General features: G+C 39.0%; 2 protein-coding genes across 2 annotated transcripts in view; one reads left to right on the top strand and one right to left on the bottom strand.

Moving 5' to 3' along the window:
* On the bottom strand, positions 1–1,927 carry LOC136249200 (uncharacterized). The gene has a single exon (XM_066041155.1). The coding sequence runs from the start codon at positions 1,832–1,834 to the stop codon at positions 134–136; it is 1,701 nt and encodes a 566-aa protein (XP_065897227.1). The 5' UTR covers positions 1,835–1,927; the 3' UTR covers positions 1–133.
* Positions 1,902–18,292, top strand: part of LOC136249199 (probable serine/threonine-protein kinase DDB_G0271682) — a 27,973-nt gene continuing 11,582 nt past the window's right edge. The window contains exons 1-3 of the mRNA XM_066041154.1: positions 1,902–2,048; positions 2,139–2,226; positions 17,546–17,617. Coding sequence (XP_065897226.1) covers positions 2,010–2,048; positions 2,139–2,226; positions 17,546–17,617 — 199 coding nt within the window. The 5' untranslated portion in view covers positions 1,902–2,009. The remainder of the gene's footprint in view (positions 2,049–2,138; positions 2,227–17,545; positions 17,618–18,292) is intronic.

The following is an 18,292-nucleotide window of genomic DNA, read 5'->3' on the forward strand; positions in this document are numbered from 1 at the left end:
TCAGTACAACTGCATATTGTGACAATAACATTTTCAATATAGGATACAGGATATATAATAGTTATCAAAACACTAATGGTCATGCAGTTTGTGTTCTTGTAGCACAAAATTAATATGTATATTCTATTGCAAACTAGTAAACTACACGACTAAATGCTTTCGCTTTCACCCTTTCATCTCTCATCGCTGGAACCAGTGCCTTCTCGAACACAATACTCATCAACTCATCAGCATCAGACACATCAGGGTACTCACGTAAAGCCCATTTGATGAAGAGAAGGAATTCATTCCAATCAACATAACCATCTTCATCCATATCCAATGCCTTCAGACTCTTCTTGGTAGTGACACATCTGTAACACCCAAAGTATGGTTGCATGAAGCCATGGTAGAAGTTGTCAAATTGTAGGCGATCATCCTTTTGCATGCGATCTTTACTGTCCCAAAAGTCCCATTCCTCACGGATCTCTTTAACCAGGGCTTGATGATAGGGTGCTTTCAGATCTACTTTGGCAATAACATCACACATTTTCTTAGTACATTGTCCACCGGCACGGTCAAACAGGACAGCAATACCCACTTCACTATTGTATTCTTCTTTCCTGCCACTACGAAGATCTTCCAGCATTTTCTCTTTCATTTTCAAGCCAATATCTACATTAAACTGTGGGTCTATACCAAAGAAATGCTCTAGCCTATCACGGATCATTTCTGGAGATGCAAGAGTGGTTATGCGATTTGGTGTCTCAATGCCAAAGAACTCAGCCAAGTCAAAATCACCAATGCCAAATCCTCCAAATACCAAGTCGGTAGCACGTTCTCCATAAAGTACTTGCTTAGGGTGTGGATTTCTACCAGTCGTAATCTTGGTGATAGCCTGGGCAACACTTCTCAGCTTAGTACAGTTGAATTTTTGCAAAATCTTCGTATTTCCTAGTCGAACTAGATTCATCATGGTGACCGATGCACAAGCATGACCTACTGAAGCACCTTCTTCACACATGCTGGCCCACACACCGTCTGCACCCGCACTAAGGCAGTCAAGCTGTGAAGCTGTTTGAAGGTCCCACTTCTGGTGAATGTGCACAAGTATTTTTCCGTCATTCCAACCATTTGCAGTCATGGTCCTCCGAATGCTGGCTGTCCATGCTTCTAACTCTTCTGGAAGAGATTCTCCCATGGGATCTTCAAATGCAAGTGACCATGGACGGTGCTCTGCAGGCAAATTGGCGAGGAATTTCACAATGTAGAGCAAACGTTTCGGATCTTCTTGCATGACAGAGGGAATGTCACGAAAGTTAATTGCTACACGTGCATTCTTGTCGATGTTCTCGTACGTCCACTTCATCCACTTGTAAATAAGTTGAGCCATGTCTTCTGCTGTAAACTTGGTGCCCCAAGCGACGTCATCATTTGCCAGATCGACTTCAAAGAATGGATTGGGGATCCCATATAACTTGTTCTTTTGCAGCGGGAATGGAACCGTTTCCGTGTCATAAACATCATCTTTGATTCCTTCGGACACCTCGGAAAAGGAGAAAAACCTGCTGAAGTCTTCACCGCGCTCCTTCAACCACTTCACAAAATCATCGTCTACTCGAGTCATGTGGGCGAAAGAAGCGACGATCATGTCCTTCGCGCGTACCTTCTGAACTTCATTGAATATGTCGATCTTGTTTTGTAACGTGTGACTGCGAAGCTGACCTACTGTGCTCTCGCGAATGGAATTATCCAGCAGGTAGAAATCGAGATTTTTAAGCCTTTCGCGTTTCTGGACGCGTACTTGCTGAACATCGGCTTTCACCTGATCTACTTCTGCATCAAGATCTGCCATTTCCGCCACCAGTGATGAATGGAGGTGCAACGCGTTTATGTACTCTATTATCTATGGTTATAGCTAATTCGAACCGGTTTGGCGGTTAAATAGTAACAGATGCACGTCTTCCGGACCCTCTCCGATATACTCGCCGTAATTTGACTCATGGAGGTATGCACAAACTGAAAGCGTTATGGATAAGCAGTCAGTTAAAAGTGTTCTTACTACAGAGGTAAGAGACGAGCACACTATACAATATGCACGCGTGCACTGTTCTTTCTATTGTTTTGTTTTATATAACGCGCACCCCTTTCTGTTGTAGGGCTACTTGTTCGCAGATTTGATTGCACCTGACGTTGTTAAGTGCCTTCAAAGTTTTAACCGTTTCAAGGGATCTTTCCGTGAAATTGGTATGCTTATTATATGTAGAGCTGAAGTGGGGGGCGTGCACCTACCATACACCATATTATATGTGTACACAGGGATCTTAACCTACAACTGCATTGAATCATAGATAATATAGTACAAGTAGGGATTTGCAACAGTGACGTCACTATGGACAATCCTCGTTACGGGTAGGGACTTTGAGTGGCGATATCTCACTAACTCTACTTTATTTCTTCTTGAATTTACCATGACAGTTTCTATTCACTATTAGATTAAGTGAGTGTTATTAAATTAAATCACGGCGGTTTGTAGCCGAAACTTCTTCGCTATGGTTGCTCAGGAGTGGCACCAATCATTTTTGTGGCGCTATTACTAATGATTGTTACAAGATACGAGAATTTTTTAAGCAGCAACTAAGTCCCCAATGACTGAAGATTTGTATGAAGGCTATATTTCGTGAAGCGAGGCTGATTCTGAGCCCGTAACCAAGACCCATCAAACCCGTAACGAGGATTGTCCGTACATAAAACTAATAGTTCCTACAGAAATGACGTCACTGTTGCAAATCCCTGTACTATATTATCTATGATTGAATAGAAATTCAGGTAGTAGACAATATCATTGGTTGTGAGTAGTGCTGGGCGGTATTGAAAAATAGCAAATGGTATACCTTCCTTAAAAAGTATCACGGTATTAATGTAAAAGCCATTAGTATTAAAGTAACTGCCATTTACCTCAACAAAAGCACCAAATACCCGGAGGCCGGAGACCAAGGACCGGGGACCCACGGAAATCCAACTCTTTTTGGGCTTCACAGTATTCTATACTCGTACCAGGTACCTCTGCAAGTAGTCTTGCATGACCAATCCACTTTTTCCCAAGCCTTTTCCCCCCTTGCAGCATCTCGCACAATGTTTACACCAATTAGAAATTATAAGCGCCTCTGAAAAGTGTCAGAAGCTGACTGCATTAATTACAGGTCACTTGCTATTTCCCCAGAGTATTTGTTTGCACAATGTTTCTGAACTTTAGTAGCTAGGTGACATAATAGAATAGCATGCTCATTGTGCAGCAGGCGAACAATTACCAGCTAAGCCAAGCTAAGCAAGTTCCAGCAGCTCTTCATACGTCATGGTGCATTTGTACAATGTTCCTAAACTACCCTAGTAGCTAGGCGGCATAATAGACTAGTATGCTTACTGTGCAGCAGGCAGTGGCCTATAAATGCAGTCAGCTTCAGACACTTTTAGAGGTGCTTATAATTTCTAATTGGTGTAAACATCGTGCAAGATGCCGCGAGGGGAGAAAAAAAGTGGATTGGCCATATAAGACTACTTGCAGAAGTACCTAGTACAAGTATAGAATATACTGTGAGGTGTATAAAATTCCAAGTAGAGTTGGATTTCCGTGGGTCCCCTGGTCCCGAGTCCTTGGTCCCCAGGTCCACTGTTTTTACCTACCTGGGTGGCTCAGCAAACCTCAGCTACAAATTACCACAAACAAACTTGTTTACATAGTTTAGTTAGCTGACTACATCAGCACCTGCCTACAAACATTGTCACATGTCTGGTTACTAGGGTTGGGGGATAGTATGTGCATATCGGAATATCGGGATAGTATCACTATCGGTATCGCCTATATCGCTTGAAAATTACTATCGGACAGTAATTAACAAGTAAAATATGGAGAAATATCTGCAAAATACTTTAAAATAATAACTTTTTGGAACAAGAATCAGTCTAAAAGGCTGTTTAATATCTTAAGCAAAATACATGCATGGGTACATCCCTCCTTACAACTCTCTTTGAATGCAACTAATAGGAAATAGGTGAATTATCACTATCGTTTTACTATCATCTATCGTGAACAGTGTCTTGATTCGTTCGGACAGTGAAAATTTCACTATTGCTCAGCCCTACTGGTTACCTTCTAAATATGGGATGAAACAAGCCCACAGGGAGGCTGTAATGCCCAGATGGTATGGTGGTATTTAAAAAAAACAGGCGGTATGAGGAGAGCCCTTTTGTGAGGTAGGCAGAAGAGTTTGAATGATTTCTGGCCTTGTAGCCATTAACAAGTGTTGTATTGCTTTGCAAACTGAGTAAACCTAGTTTTCAAGTGTGATAGCTTTGATAGCAGTGTTTGCCTTTATCTAACCATGAAGTCTTACAGTTTATAATTGTAATTGATGTTTTCTTTGTACTATTGTTTCTGACAACCTTCCTTACTGTCTTCCTTGCTTTTTAGATTAGCACATAAATGATATCATATGTGAGTGATAATTTATACTGCTGCAGATTAATGTCATGCTTCGTGGTATGAACCACTAACATGGACTGGCTTAAAGAGTACTCCTTAAAGTTTATAAAGTTTCATAGCAGTTATCATTACTGTGAATTATGCCCAAGTAACATGCGTAGAAAGAGAAAGCAACAAATTTTTGACATCATATCTCTTGCTCGAGCTGATACAATACTTATTGATGCCACCAAGCTAATCACAGCATATAACAGTAAAATATGTGGCTGGTAAACTTTCAAGCAGAGTTTCCATGCATCCTTCTAAACTCTTCACTGACTAATTGGTGAAGCAATGACAGGCTTACAATATTCTTTTCCACTGCTGCCCATTTTCTAACACCAATACAGTGTACCAGAGACTTTGAAGCAAAAGTGCTTCATAGGACGTGTTAAAATGACCTCAGCCTTGGTTTCTATGTTGTGTCATTCTAGTACCACATTTACGCCTCAAAGATAGTGCCTAACTATTACTAGGGTGCACACCAAATCCACAGTCAGCAAATACAGCAAAACAAATAACTGAGGGTAGTGAGAGATGAACACTTAACTTGGAAGGAACATGTCAATGATATTTGTAGCAAAACTATCAAAGTAAAAGCCTTCTTACAAATGAATCTCTTCCGGTGTCCAGAATCAGTGAAATCCAATTGTTACTCATCCTATACTAAATAGAAAAAAGTTCAATGCAGTGTTACTCGTTTCATTACAAATGATATCTCTTACCACAGTGGTGTAATCAGACTAATTACCATGCTTGAACCCCTAAAAGTGACCATTATTTGAACACTGAAGAAATTTCTTACATCTGGTAATTGTTTACATGGTCATGTTGACATTTCAGTTGCCCTCGCACTTCTTATATCATCTACCTGTGGACACAACCAGCACTTCACTATTCATTTTGCCAGAACTGATACATATTAATTGTAAATTCTTTCCTAACGTATTTTCTACCCAATTCATTAGTTGAACTGGATGATATTAACCAATTTAAAGATAACTTATCTTCCCCACTGAAATTTTACGAATTATCTGTGTTTCTCTGTGAGTTCTACACACTACATCAGCTAAACTTCTTTTAGATAATGGCATGCATAGTATGCTTTGATCTTTGGAACCAACTATGTTAGAGACCTGCCAGCAGAAAGACCTCTAGCATACAATGTTAGATTCTACGTCCCATAATCGAATTCTTTTAGGCATGCTTGTAAAAGGAAGCCATTGGTTACACTCGTATTGGCTTGGGCAGCTGGTCACCCACTGCAGGCTATTAGCCTGAATATGCTTGGAAGAGCATAGCAAATCAATGATCAAATGTGAGATTTGCTAGCTAAGTTTGTTATGACAAACGGACAAATCCAGAAATATGACAGAAAATTCTATTTATAGTGCATAAGTGCTTTACGCCTGTTTCGTCTGTTAGCAAAGACCTAGATGGGTAAGCTTCCTTGTGGAATGGTTATTTTCTGTTATCTGTAATGTAGGTGTGGTCCATAATTGAAACCAAGCCGTGTGACAATTCGCCATCGTTATCCCGGCACTCATTCCTTGATTGTCTTCGAACTGTAACAGTTTCTATACACCTGTTCTTCACACTGCTGTGACGCCATGGGCACTCAACAACTCATAACTTTTCTTGTTGACACTTAGCCATATACTTCACTATAGTAGCTACTGCTCTCAGTTTCAAGGAAGCAGTTTTCAGCATCTAGAAAGTCTGCTTAGTGAGAAAAACTTTGCTACTATGTTTCTACAAGGCTGAGAACAACGCTGTGCAATATTTTATCACGGAAATAGGCAATCTTTCATCGCTGTGATTCTATCAATACTAGGCGATAATTTCACCCATTACAGTAGGTTTAGTGGCCGTGTTTTGTTGCCTAATGATCCTTTATACTATAAGAGTAAAAATACCTCACTTTAGGAAAGATGCAGGCTTTAAAACTTAAGATATCACTACCATTTGACACAAGATTGCTGATTTCTTGATCACAACACAGCGTATCTTTCCAATTTTCACGTCATCGTTGTAGTATAGTGGCTGCTATAAAAGTGCATTCTTATAATAAGAATAAACGGTATGATTTGGGCTCCCGTGAAGTGTAAAGATCTTAGTCTCATAGGTTTCAATACATTTTAAGGCCTCCCAAAGGACATCGGATGTTGCGCAACCCATAATAAATTGGTATTCATTACCATACCTGATTACTTCAGCTTGCACTGAAATGGACTATAATCCATTTTCAATAAGCAACCAAGGAATCTAATTAAGTTTATGACTTCATTGTAGTAACCACGAAACCAGGTTTTCCAATGGAAGTAGCCATTAATACCTCTTTCATATGGTCACTTAAAAGGTTGAACTCACATTCAACCCTGGGTTAATGCCACCATGTGATGATTGCTTGTGAACAGAAACTGGGTTGAATGTGGATTATTCAACCTGGGTTGAACCCACTTTTGGGTGGCCATATGAAAAGGGTGTAAGTTGTGCTGGTGTACAATCAGATGAGTAGCCTCAGGACAATTGCTTTACCCCTCTCGTGATTGAAAATAGAAGTGAAAGCAGAGTCGTCACCACTTGGTCGGATATAACATCCAGCTACAATGCAGCGTGTTTTCTAGGAAGTAAGAAACCATTACCTCAATACCTTGGCAGCAGTTAGCTAACTCACAGACAACAAGTCTCTCAGTACTATATAAGAGACTTCTGTTAGTGAATAAGAAACTTCTATTGAACTTTAAAGCATTGCTCACATGCCACGATTTTCTAACCCTATTGTTTGATTAATAAGTTCAAGCAGTGTATGTGCAAGTATAAAAGGAAGAACTAGTGATTGTATAATAGAAGTAGTTTACCAAGACAACACACGCATGCACACACACACACACACACACACACACACACACACACACACACACACACACACACACACACACACACACACACACACACACACACACACACACACACACACACACACACACACACACATACATGGAGTGTGAGTGGGCTAACAAGAAATGAAATGAAGTAGGGAGTGGGCCAGCAAGAAATGTAAAGTAGTTCAATACTTCATTTCATTTGCCCACACTAAAATTTCCTGTCCTATGTACACTCACATGTGATCATCTGGTTGGTTGCTACTTGTGTCACAATTGATCCAAGAGGTTTTGTTTTGGTTTTTTGTGTAACAAGGAACTGGATGGATGTAGTGGTAAGCAGTACATACCTACACATAATACTTTAAGCTTTTATCACTTCCATAATTATAGTACAAATAAATAATTTTGATGGCTACAGGTTTGAGGCTGCCCAAGTCCAGTCATGGATTCTTTTTTCTCCTTTCTGCTCCTTTTCAAGCATACTTAATACAATATCCTTCAGTACTTGTGCTGTAAAGCCTTAATAAATAAATAAATAGAATAATTTACTTGTGACATGGAAATACTTTGTGGCTAACATGTAATTGTGGTGGCTAATGAGATGGCTAATGAGATAAGTAAGTATGTATTAGCAAAATTGTAATAATGAAATAATATAGTGTCAGGAAATAGGATATTAGGTCAGAACCAAATGTATGGTGTACCTGCTTGGATAGGTCCTAACAATTTACTCTACACTATATACCGATAAGGCATTTTACCGATTTTGAAATTCACATAATGGCTGATACCAATAACCAATCTGATGTGTATGCTTACCAAAATTTCGTACATATTTTGCCCTTTATTTTTGTCTTATTGTTATGAAAACAATAACATCAGGGTCATCATACAGTATGATAGTACTGTATAGAAGGGACCACAAAGGAGTAGGCGTGGCCCATGAAAAAACATCACTCAAAACTAGCCTCAGTTTCCTCTGACGATGATGAAACAGTATTGGTTAAGTAAAACGAAGCCTAAATAAGCTTTCAGATCGACCCGAAACGTTTTCAACAAGTTGCCACAGAATTTTTATAAAAAAATTATTTAACGGAATTTTCTACTGATTGAGTAACTGACTGATGCCTTCAGACAAGCGTACTTGATAACGGCTAAGGCTACGAGCTTGATTTTTTCGCTGTTCGATGTAGCTTCGGCCTGAGAGGAACCTTTTGGCATACCGTAGTACATACAATACATTCTTCATGGACTTACCAGTGTCCTCCTTTGTGTCCCATTCATCTTTGCTGACAGCAAAAAGTGCCGATTTGGCAGTAGCACGTGATGGCTTCCCTTCGTAATAGAAATCATCCGCATTTTTCATAGTGGGTACTTTGACTGCATAGGTGTTTTTTGAAAAGTTCTTTTTTCGTAATGCTGTGTAACGGGTTGAACATAACTGATAACGAAGCATAATGGATACTTCACTTTTCAGACAATAATTGGTAGCTGCGACACACGGCGCTGTTTCTTTCTTTGATGCGGTATGCGTGGGTTCACCAGTCATAATAATTTAATTTTACAAAAAAAGTTAACCAACAAGTACACATGGAATTTTCAACTAGGGACCATAGCACATCAATAAAAGGTACTTAAACAAGCTGGAGTAGTGCATGATATTAAATCACAGTAAAACAGTAAGAAGTGTTATATCCCTACTGTGCTCAAGATACCATAGTGGAAATGCACAGTAGGGATATAACACTTCTTATTGTTTTACTGTAATTTAATATCATGCACTACTCCAGCTTGTTTCAGTACTTTTTATCGATGTGCTATGGTCCCTACTCTAGTTGAAAATTCCAAATTTTTGTGTATTTGATAAAATTAATCAGCTAAATGATTTGCTGATACCAATATTGCTGGAATCTGGTTGATAAGCCGATTTCCGATTATTTACTGATTAATCAGTGCATCACTACTATACATAAAATAAAACTAGACTATACAAGATTACTATTTACAGCACTTTTACAAAAACACAAGTGAGATTATGTTTTTAGCTATAAAATAACAGTTTCGATGAACCTTGAGAGTCAGAAAAGGCAAATAACAATGACACTAGTGCATGTCTCTGACATAAACTCTGAGTTGTATAGATGTCAATGCCATACCCATACTGGCATTGAGCTGTCCTGGACTACACAGTTCTGTCTACCACCAGATGATTACATGTGAGTATACACAGGGCAGGAAATTAATAACATGTGGGAGTAGTGAGTGAGCCAAAAAGAAATGAAGTAATTTGTGTGTTGTGTGTTGTGTGTGTGGTGTAGTTAGTGCGAGTATGTGTTGTGTTGTGTGTAGTGTGTGTAATATGTGCATGTGAACCTGTATACATTCGTGTGAGTTTATATAACTCAGTGTGTAGTGTAACTATAAATGAAACACAGTGTGATAAATAGTGGAATTAACTGTAGGACATCATGCTTGGGGTAGTGCTAAAAGCCGGAACGGAATGGAACGGAACCAATTAGGGCGCGCGCCAAGTACGTTAATCGTTTGAGACGGATTTTGCATCGTTTCCAACTGCCACACAGTGACTAGAATTGTGCTAGAGTTCATTTCCTTCTACTTATATGCAAGCTAGAAATCGCGCTCTCGAAGTTTCTATTTAATGCCCGCCACGTGGCATGTGCTCTTACCAATCCATCAAATTCTATTTAATCTTGATGTAGAAATCTTGATGTAGAATTGCTTCCTTATCATTGTAAAAGGTAAACTACTGTAGTATTTTCATGTTATAATCGTGTCCAACTCTTTAGTAACAGCGAAGATGGTTTTCTGAAGTCTGCCAGCATGGGCAATAATTTACGAGAGTTAACCACAGTGCATGTTAGTGGCTGTGAATCATATGCTTACAGTGCTTACAAGATAGTGTAGCAGGTTAAATGATAGTTTTTCAGCATATGTAATTACAAAACGCTTTCGTGCAGTGGGCATTAAATAGAAACTTCGAGCAAGCGATTTCTAGCATGCCTACAAGTAGAAGAAAACTAACTTTCAGCACTATTCTAGTCACTATGTAATGGTAAGAAACGGTATACAATCTGCAAAAAAACGATTTATTAACCTGGCGCGTGCCCCATTCCGTTCCGGCTTTTAGCACTACCCTCATGCTTGTTATAATACTTCATGCTTACACAATTCTGTTATGCATGAAGGAACAATGAAGAGTTGACACCACAACATTTCCTTGTCTATTTCCTTGTCTATTTCCTTCTCAATCTGTTGTAGGTTTTCATTATTACTTTCTCCCACACTAGGAGAGTATATGTTGACTTGTCTGGCACATAGTTAGGTGGTTTCTTTTGCTCTTCAATGGTACTTTTGGGAGATGGTCTCAGCTAGCTAGTGTTGTTGGAATTAGATGGCTGTATAAATTATTTGGCTTTTTACTTTTGGCCAACAGTAGCACGAGTTATGGTCAAAAATGCAGTCCTGTTTTTTCTCTGCCAGCCACAAAGACAGTACTTGCACAGTTTGATAGCTCTGTCTTCAGTGAACAGTATTGATAGTGTTTTGTAATGTTAGCTGTGGAATAAAGAGCTCTTGAAGTAGAGCTTGTGAATTATTACCAACTAGGTCCTTAACACAAAGGTCCTTAGATCCATAGTATACTGAAACTAGAGGTGTATTGATATGACATTTAGTTGATATAGAGATAAAAGATACACTGATACACTGGAAGAAAATGAAGCCTGTGGCTGATATGATATGTATAAGCATATAAATTGTTGAAGTTATTTAAGAATTGAGAATATACACACTCTAGGTGTATTACTAATTTACATGCACATACACAACATCGCACATCAGAGTTACTTGTCTTTCCCAAACTGAAGTTTCCAGAAGTGTCTCTGTGTTCTTTGGAAGAATTCTATTTTGCAATGCTCTTCAGTAACTATCAATGCTTGATAAAAATAGTTACATACTTAGATGGAAGAGATGTAGCAGCACTACTCAAAAACCTCCTAGCAACTTGTACCAGTAAAGGGAGCTAAGTTTTTGTTCTTGTGCCAACACTTGAATGGACTACCAGCTTCATAATCCACCAGTGGCTCACTCAAAAATTGTTCAAGTTCATCACAGAATAATGAAATAGTCCCTATTATCTCTGTGTACATCAACGTTGAAACCGGGTCACTACTGCTGACCCGGATGACCCACTGATCCGGATGTGATCCGGATTGATTAAAGCCGAGACGTGTTTCGGCTAGTCTCGAGCGAGCGAACGAGTCTACATTTTGAGCGTTCGATTCGTGTTGAGTAAATATTGCAACTTCAGCCTAGCTGTAGGTTGAAGACCAAAAAAAAAAAAAAGGTCTTCACCTGCTGACAATAGCTACCCTCGCGTATGTTGGTATTGCGATAAGTGGGCATGACTCACGAAAGAGCTACGCGATAGCGTTTATAAGTTTCCACGTCGTCAAACGAACAATTTCGTTTCTCACGTGATCCAAATCCGGATCAGACCTGGATAAATTGTAAACCGGGTCAGACCCGGATGACCCGACCCGGTTTCAACGCTGGTGTACATTGTCAGCAAGATGCACGCTCCTGCACAGGTGGAGTGGGTACGGGGTCTTCCCTAAAGAGCAGTACAGCACCACTCTTTGCTCAAATTTCCTTTGATGTGGTTAAAGGAATGTATATTGATAACAAATTAACAAATTTACTGCTCTTGCTGGGGAAAACCCTGAGGTAATCTTGATTTAGCTTCAGGAATTTCTTGTCTGCTGTGTGATAAATCGTCTTCACCAGGTGCAATCTTCCCTATTTCTTCCTCCAACATTTCTTTCACCGTTGTATAATATTGCCGGCAAAAAGAAAACAACTTGTCCTTAAGTGGGGGTTGAGCAATTGGCAAGGATTTGCTTCCTGCAAATTTTGTCTTCGTGGTACAAATTTGTTGATTATCATCTTGCTTATTCCACGACCACAGTACCATACGGGTGTTAAGTATCACAACAGAAAGAGTTGCTTAAGATTGATTGTGTAATTTCTTCAACCAGGGACAGCTGTGCAATACTATTTTCTGTAGCATATGCAGCCAGAGCCATTTTCTGTTCTAAAATAGATTCTGCCATGAAAAAAATAGAATTCCACCCCTAGTGGAAATCTAGAAGATATAGATTCTAGCTTCGGAAGATCTAAATTTTCTGCATTCTTGTGACATGCAACACCTGAATGCTAGGGATCTGCAAATCGCCAACAAATCCCTCACGCCATGCTGACAGAGTATGCCGTCATTCACTACCAGTTGCAAGGAGTGAGCAAAACATACGATACTTGGCAAATTTGCTTCCATCATAACTTTAACCATGTTGGATTCATTGTCTCTGATAACAACATAGCCCTAAGGTAAAGCTATCTTCCATTCTTCTAGTATGAATTCTGGTGATCTTCATGTTCCTTATGGTATTGTCTTGAATTGTGACCAGTCTGTATAAATTCCTTAGTTACCAGGGTTATAACCAACGTAGATGTGCTGGACACATCTAACAATTTGTGCATTTTCAAACATGGATAAACAAAACTAGCATCATGTGGCCTTCCTTCTAAACGTGTATCAGTGAAATATGCTGAAGAAAGCAGTGAAGATACTGAAGCTAAAACGTCCCCTGTTTCTTTGAACTAGAAACTTTAATCAAACCTCCCTACCTCTAGAGAGCTTAGTATTAACTATGTAAGTCGTTGTCCATTAGTCACTTAGAAGGTGCTTATACTATCATCTGTAACATCTGTAACACCTTGTTTTTCATTAGGCACATGTACCAAACAAATGGTATGGTCCTTTGTGGAACTAATCTATAAGCATATGCACTTACCAGGTTGTACAGTATGGGCTGGAATGACAGGTCATACACAGTATACAGGCTTTGTTTTGGCATTTATATACACTGTGTGTTTAAACCTGTATTTGTGTTTAGAATGTGTGTGCGTGCGTACGTGCATGTGTGTGTAGTAGTAGCAGTTGCAGTAGTAGTAGCAAGAGTTCATAATATAAAAAGAGAGGAGAGTGTCCTACTACAGTATAGCCTGTATAAACACGCATCTTGAAGTAATGCAGTAAAACATTGATTTCTTTAGGATATCATGTCAACATGTAAAGTGTTAAAGAGTGTTGACAATGCCATCAGTGGACTGCTTATTGAAGCCATAACTATGATGGTTATTGAAACTTAATGCTGAGTGCATGCCTGACCAACTAACACATTGAGTGACTATAGGTATTGCATCATAACTTCGAGATATGGGTTTATACAGGCTATACTGTAGTAGGACACTCTCCTCTCTTTTTATATTATGAACTCTTGGTAGTAGTAGTTTAAGTGTGTCACTCTGTGATAGTGTAAATATACATGCAACAAGTGTGATAAGGAATGGCATTCTATCTGGTCTCCTATCTGTAGGGCATCATTCGTGGCAAGTCAATACACTGTAATACCAAGAGTTATGAACTCTTGGTAATGCCTGGTTTTGCATATCTAATTCTGTTATGCATGGACTGTTATACATGGATGGAGGAACAAGGAAAAGTTGAGGCTGTGATCTTATGGTTAATTGCATTTTCATTACTTTCTTAGGTTTTGTTTTGTCTGATTTTGCTAAATCAGTTTCAATTTCACTGTAAGCTGTGGGAGGGGAACATTCTGCATTCTCTGGTTTTTATAATTGATAGAGAGCTCTCTAGGGTTGTCTTGGTGTAGTATCCATTGTGTGCTATACCGTGTTCATTCTGAAGAGTGCCATACATGTGTTAGCAAATACTATATGAGAAGGTTCAGAGAATTTCTTAGCTAGATGATACTTTTGTAGCTGCTGTTTTGAGGATGGCTATTTGTGCTTTTGAATTTTAATTTTTAATTTTTTTACATTATGGTTTTGTCTGGTATAGTGGTTGTCTTGTACAGTGTATAAATGTCTTATTTAGCAGGAGTAGAGATTATTGCTATCTGAAATATGCATAAAGTCAAGCGTAATGAAGCCAAAAACTAAATGTATTGAACATGCTACACTTATCATTTGTGTCCTACTGAGCAAAAAACCAACTTGTCTGTATAACTCTGCTTTTAGGTAAATGCCATTGGAATACATTGGGTAAAACACTTGCTACAAAAAATAATTATACACATGTTTTAATTGCTTCAGTAAACAGTTAAAGAAGAAGACACGATGTTTCAGTAAGTTATGAGTGTTTGTTTATGTTACTGTAAAATGTAACTTTATCATTGCCATTTCTAAGCTTGAACAGCCTTCTTACTTAAAAGCATGTGGTGGATATAGGCCAAATACTTGATGAATGCCCCAGTTCATGGTGAATAAAATGATGCAAGTCCCAACTCTGCCCTCTAGACTTCATTAAATATATTTCAAGAAAAATGCAAACACGTTATGTAGCAATAATAACTCACTTATCTTGCTTGTCTTTTACTCGTAGCAGTTTTCATGTCAACTCCATGAGTTTCCATCCATAGTAAGCACCTCTAAAAAATATATTGAACACTATCAGGTATAGTATGTACAAGTTGAGCTGGATCCTGAAAAATAGCTAAAAATTAAAAGTGGATTTTTCTCAAGAGAGTTAACATTAGAGTTAACATTTCAGCCAACCAGATGATTAGTGGTGACAGCAAAGGTGTCAACAATAGACATGTAGGGTTTGACTCCATTGTAAGTTCGGGAAAGGGCTGTAACAGATGCTGCACTTTCATGGCTTCCCTATATAGGAAATGTATGGTGAAAATTTGATTGGTTGTAAATATTATGTCAGACATTTGAACGAAAAGATTTGTAGTGGGTCAAGCAGTTCTACAAATAAGCCAAATGGTTGTGGGGGGGTAGCTGCTATAGTCGGTACGCATTCACCTGAATAACAGTAATATCAAAGAGGTGAACATGTGTTCACTCCCAATGGTTTTGTACTGGAACAAGCATGTTTTCATGTTTATGTGCCTGAATACGGGATATTTTTAAAGCCTCATAACTCACTTGTTCTTGCCCTATCAAAGCGCTTTTTTGACTATTACTTCTGGTATTTAAAGGGCTTCACAATGCTACAGAATGTTTGGGCAGTTGGCCCTTGCAACAAGAGTTGTTAACAAGTAATGAGGGCTCAGGTGAACACGAACTGACTATAGTTGTATGCACTCAGTGCATCCTACACATTGAGCCTTACCACTTTCACTTTTACTCTAATGCCCCTGCTACAAGGGACTTGTGAATTTCAGTGTCATATATTAACACTGGCCTCATATAGTCGCCAGTCTTGTGTAGTAGTTGGAGTGAAAAGTTGCTCAATAGAATTAAAAATATAGTCAGTACTTCAAGTAATATCATAATATCTAATTTATAATAAGTGTTAACACCTAGAGGGACATTGTTTTTGGAACGAATACTTCTAATGTAGGGCTAGAGTTCCCATTTGTATCTCTTGATGGTAGAAGGATCAGTGACAGTAGCGGTAAAAAAAAGTTCCCGTTGTGTTTCCATAGGGTTGCTCTGCGTTTGCGTTCGCTAAGCGTTGTGTTGCTTGTAGTGTTCTGTCTGCGTTCTGGTTTTCGTGCGTTTTTAGGCTTACCAGTTTACGGAGAGTTGAAGGAAGGTTGGTAATAAATGGACGAGACACAGGATTCAGCAGCATGACGGTCTTGTATCAGGTTAGCAGTCATATAGATAGCTATCTTTTGTATTTGTACATTTCTATAATTTAGGTTCTGTCCAGAGTGCCTACAGTGACCAGCCAGGAAAGTCTACTGAGTAGGAACTGGATTGAAAGCTACCACAAGCACACACACAAACATTATGAAATGATTTGCATGGCATATTTATTGAAAGTTTTATAAGCGATTCGTTTGCTGACAGGCTGTGACTGGGCTCAAAAAGTCTACAAAGCAGCTGAGTTAGTCGTCAATGAGGATATATCCATGAAAGCTGCTGTGAGTTACACGAAATACAAACTGATAAAGCTAACCTGTGGCTGTGAGAGCGTAAGTCCGAGACCAAGCTGCCAATTCACTAAATGGGCGTGACCATGGGGGTTTAAATGGTAAAAGAGTTTTTTTGTTATGTGAAGTGTTAGTTGGGGCAAAGCCGCTACTCGGCTATGCAAAATGAGCTTCCTCATACTGATGTTAGTATAATACAGAACATTAAATGAATATTTCTAGCTACAAAAGAATGAAAAGTTTCGTCTTTGGCTGGTAGGTTAGCCAGTTGGCTGTAACTCCTCTTTGAGCTCCTCTTTCCTTCGCTGCTGCTGGCAAAGTAAGTGTTGGTTGTCTAACTGGATAAAAAGAAATAGACTTACATGGGTTAGACACAGCTATATAAACTATGGTAGCCATCGGATAGAGTACAAGCTAGGCATAGTTTTTGTTTGTAAACACCATTCGCTTGCCATTAGGCAGATACCTACAGCTAAGTTATAACAATAATTATAATAATCTTTGACTATTAACTAAATCGCATAGACAACGACTGTTATTATCAATGGCTTAGCCTAAATTGTACTGTTGTAGTTTGACGGAGGTTTTTACCACCGTATACTCCTTTTTGCTTGTGAAGCGTTTGCGTTCTGTTTGCATTCTTAAAAGCCTTCTCTAAGCGGATCGATTGCGTTGCGTTGCGGTTGCGGTTCCGTTGCGTTTTTTTAAATGCTAGGCAAACACAACGGGAACTTTTTTTTGACCACTACTGTAGCACATGTACACACATATATAGAAGCTGCTGTACACCACGCACAACACAATAAAGCTAAGACTCAGTAGTCCTGGAACCACTTTTCTCATAGTATGAACTAGTGGAACTTTAGGTATCTCACATATTATTTGTGTGCCTACTACGAGTGTTCGCTTACTAGGGAACAGTATATGTGCGACATCTGGTTACCAGCTTTAATGTTGAGTATCTAGCTGTGTATCTGCCTGTATTATTTTATTATATGGGATGTATTGGTTTACAGTAAGGAAAAAGAAATGGCTACTATGTGAAGTCTCACTTTATGTACGAATGAATTGTGTCTGTGTCTTGATACAGTACGTGTGTGTGTGCGTGCGTGTGTGTGTACATGTGTGCGTGTGTGATAATGATATGGTCTTTTTGTATATAGCGTATCCACCTGCTTTCTGTGAAAAGGACAAGTTGTACTGCGTGTCTGGTGTTGTGCAAACCTCTGGTCTAGGTTCGTATGTGTATTGTAAAATGCTCAATTTTCTCATTTTGCAGTGATTTGTTGTGTATGTAAATGACCTTGAAATGTATTACTGTAGGTAGGGAACTTTTGTGGTAAAAATATTTTCGTGGTTGGTCTGAGACCATGAAAATATTTTTAACGAATTTTTTTTCACCACAAAATTTTGTTACCCTAATTATACAGCTACACAAAGGTTATTAACCCTTTAACCGTCGGGTTTGCTGAAAAAAATAGAGTGGTAAGAACATTCAGATTTTACAAGCCAACTAAAAGGAATACCACATAGCAACCATAGCTAAAGGCATTGCTTAAAGGCTTGGGAATGCTACTGTACTATGTTCGTTGTGTAAAAATACGTCTCGTTACGATGGCAAGCTAGTTTTTCAAAACTTTCGATTCGTCGAAGAAGCGGCCCCACTAAACAATACGGCAGCACCAAACTTACTTGTCGCCTGCATTCTTCGTATTATAAGATCTACAAAATCGTCCATAGAACTTCGCGAATCCTTATCAGCTTCACGAAAATTCGTCCCGAGTTGGCATCCATCTTTTTGTTTCTTCCTGGAGAGCTTGCGCATGCGTTTGGGATCACGCGTTCTTACAATGAAACAATGGCGACGACACGCGGTCAGTTGCGCTTCTACAACAGAGGACTATTCTCAG

Source organism: Dysidea avara, chromosome 3 (assembly GCF_963678975.1).
Source record: "Dysidea avara chromosome 3, odDysAvar1.4, whole genome shotgun sequence".
Lineage (NCBI taxonomy): Eukaryota > Metazoa > Porifera > Demospongiae > Dictyoceratida > Dysideidae > Dysidea > Dysidea avara.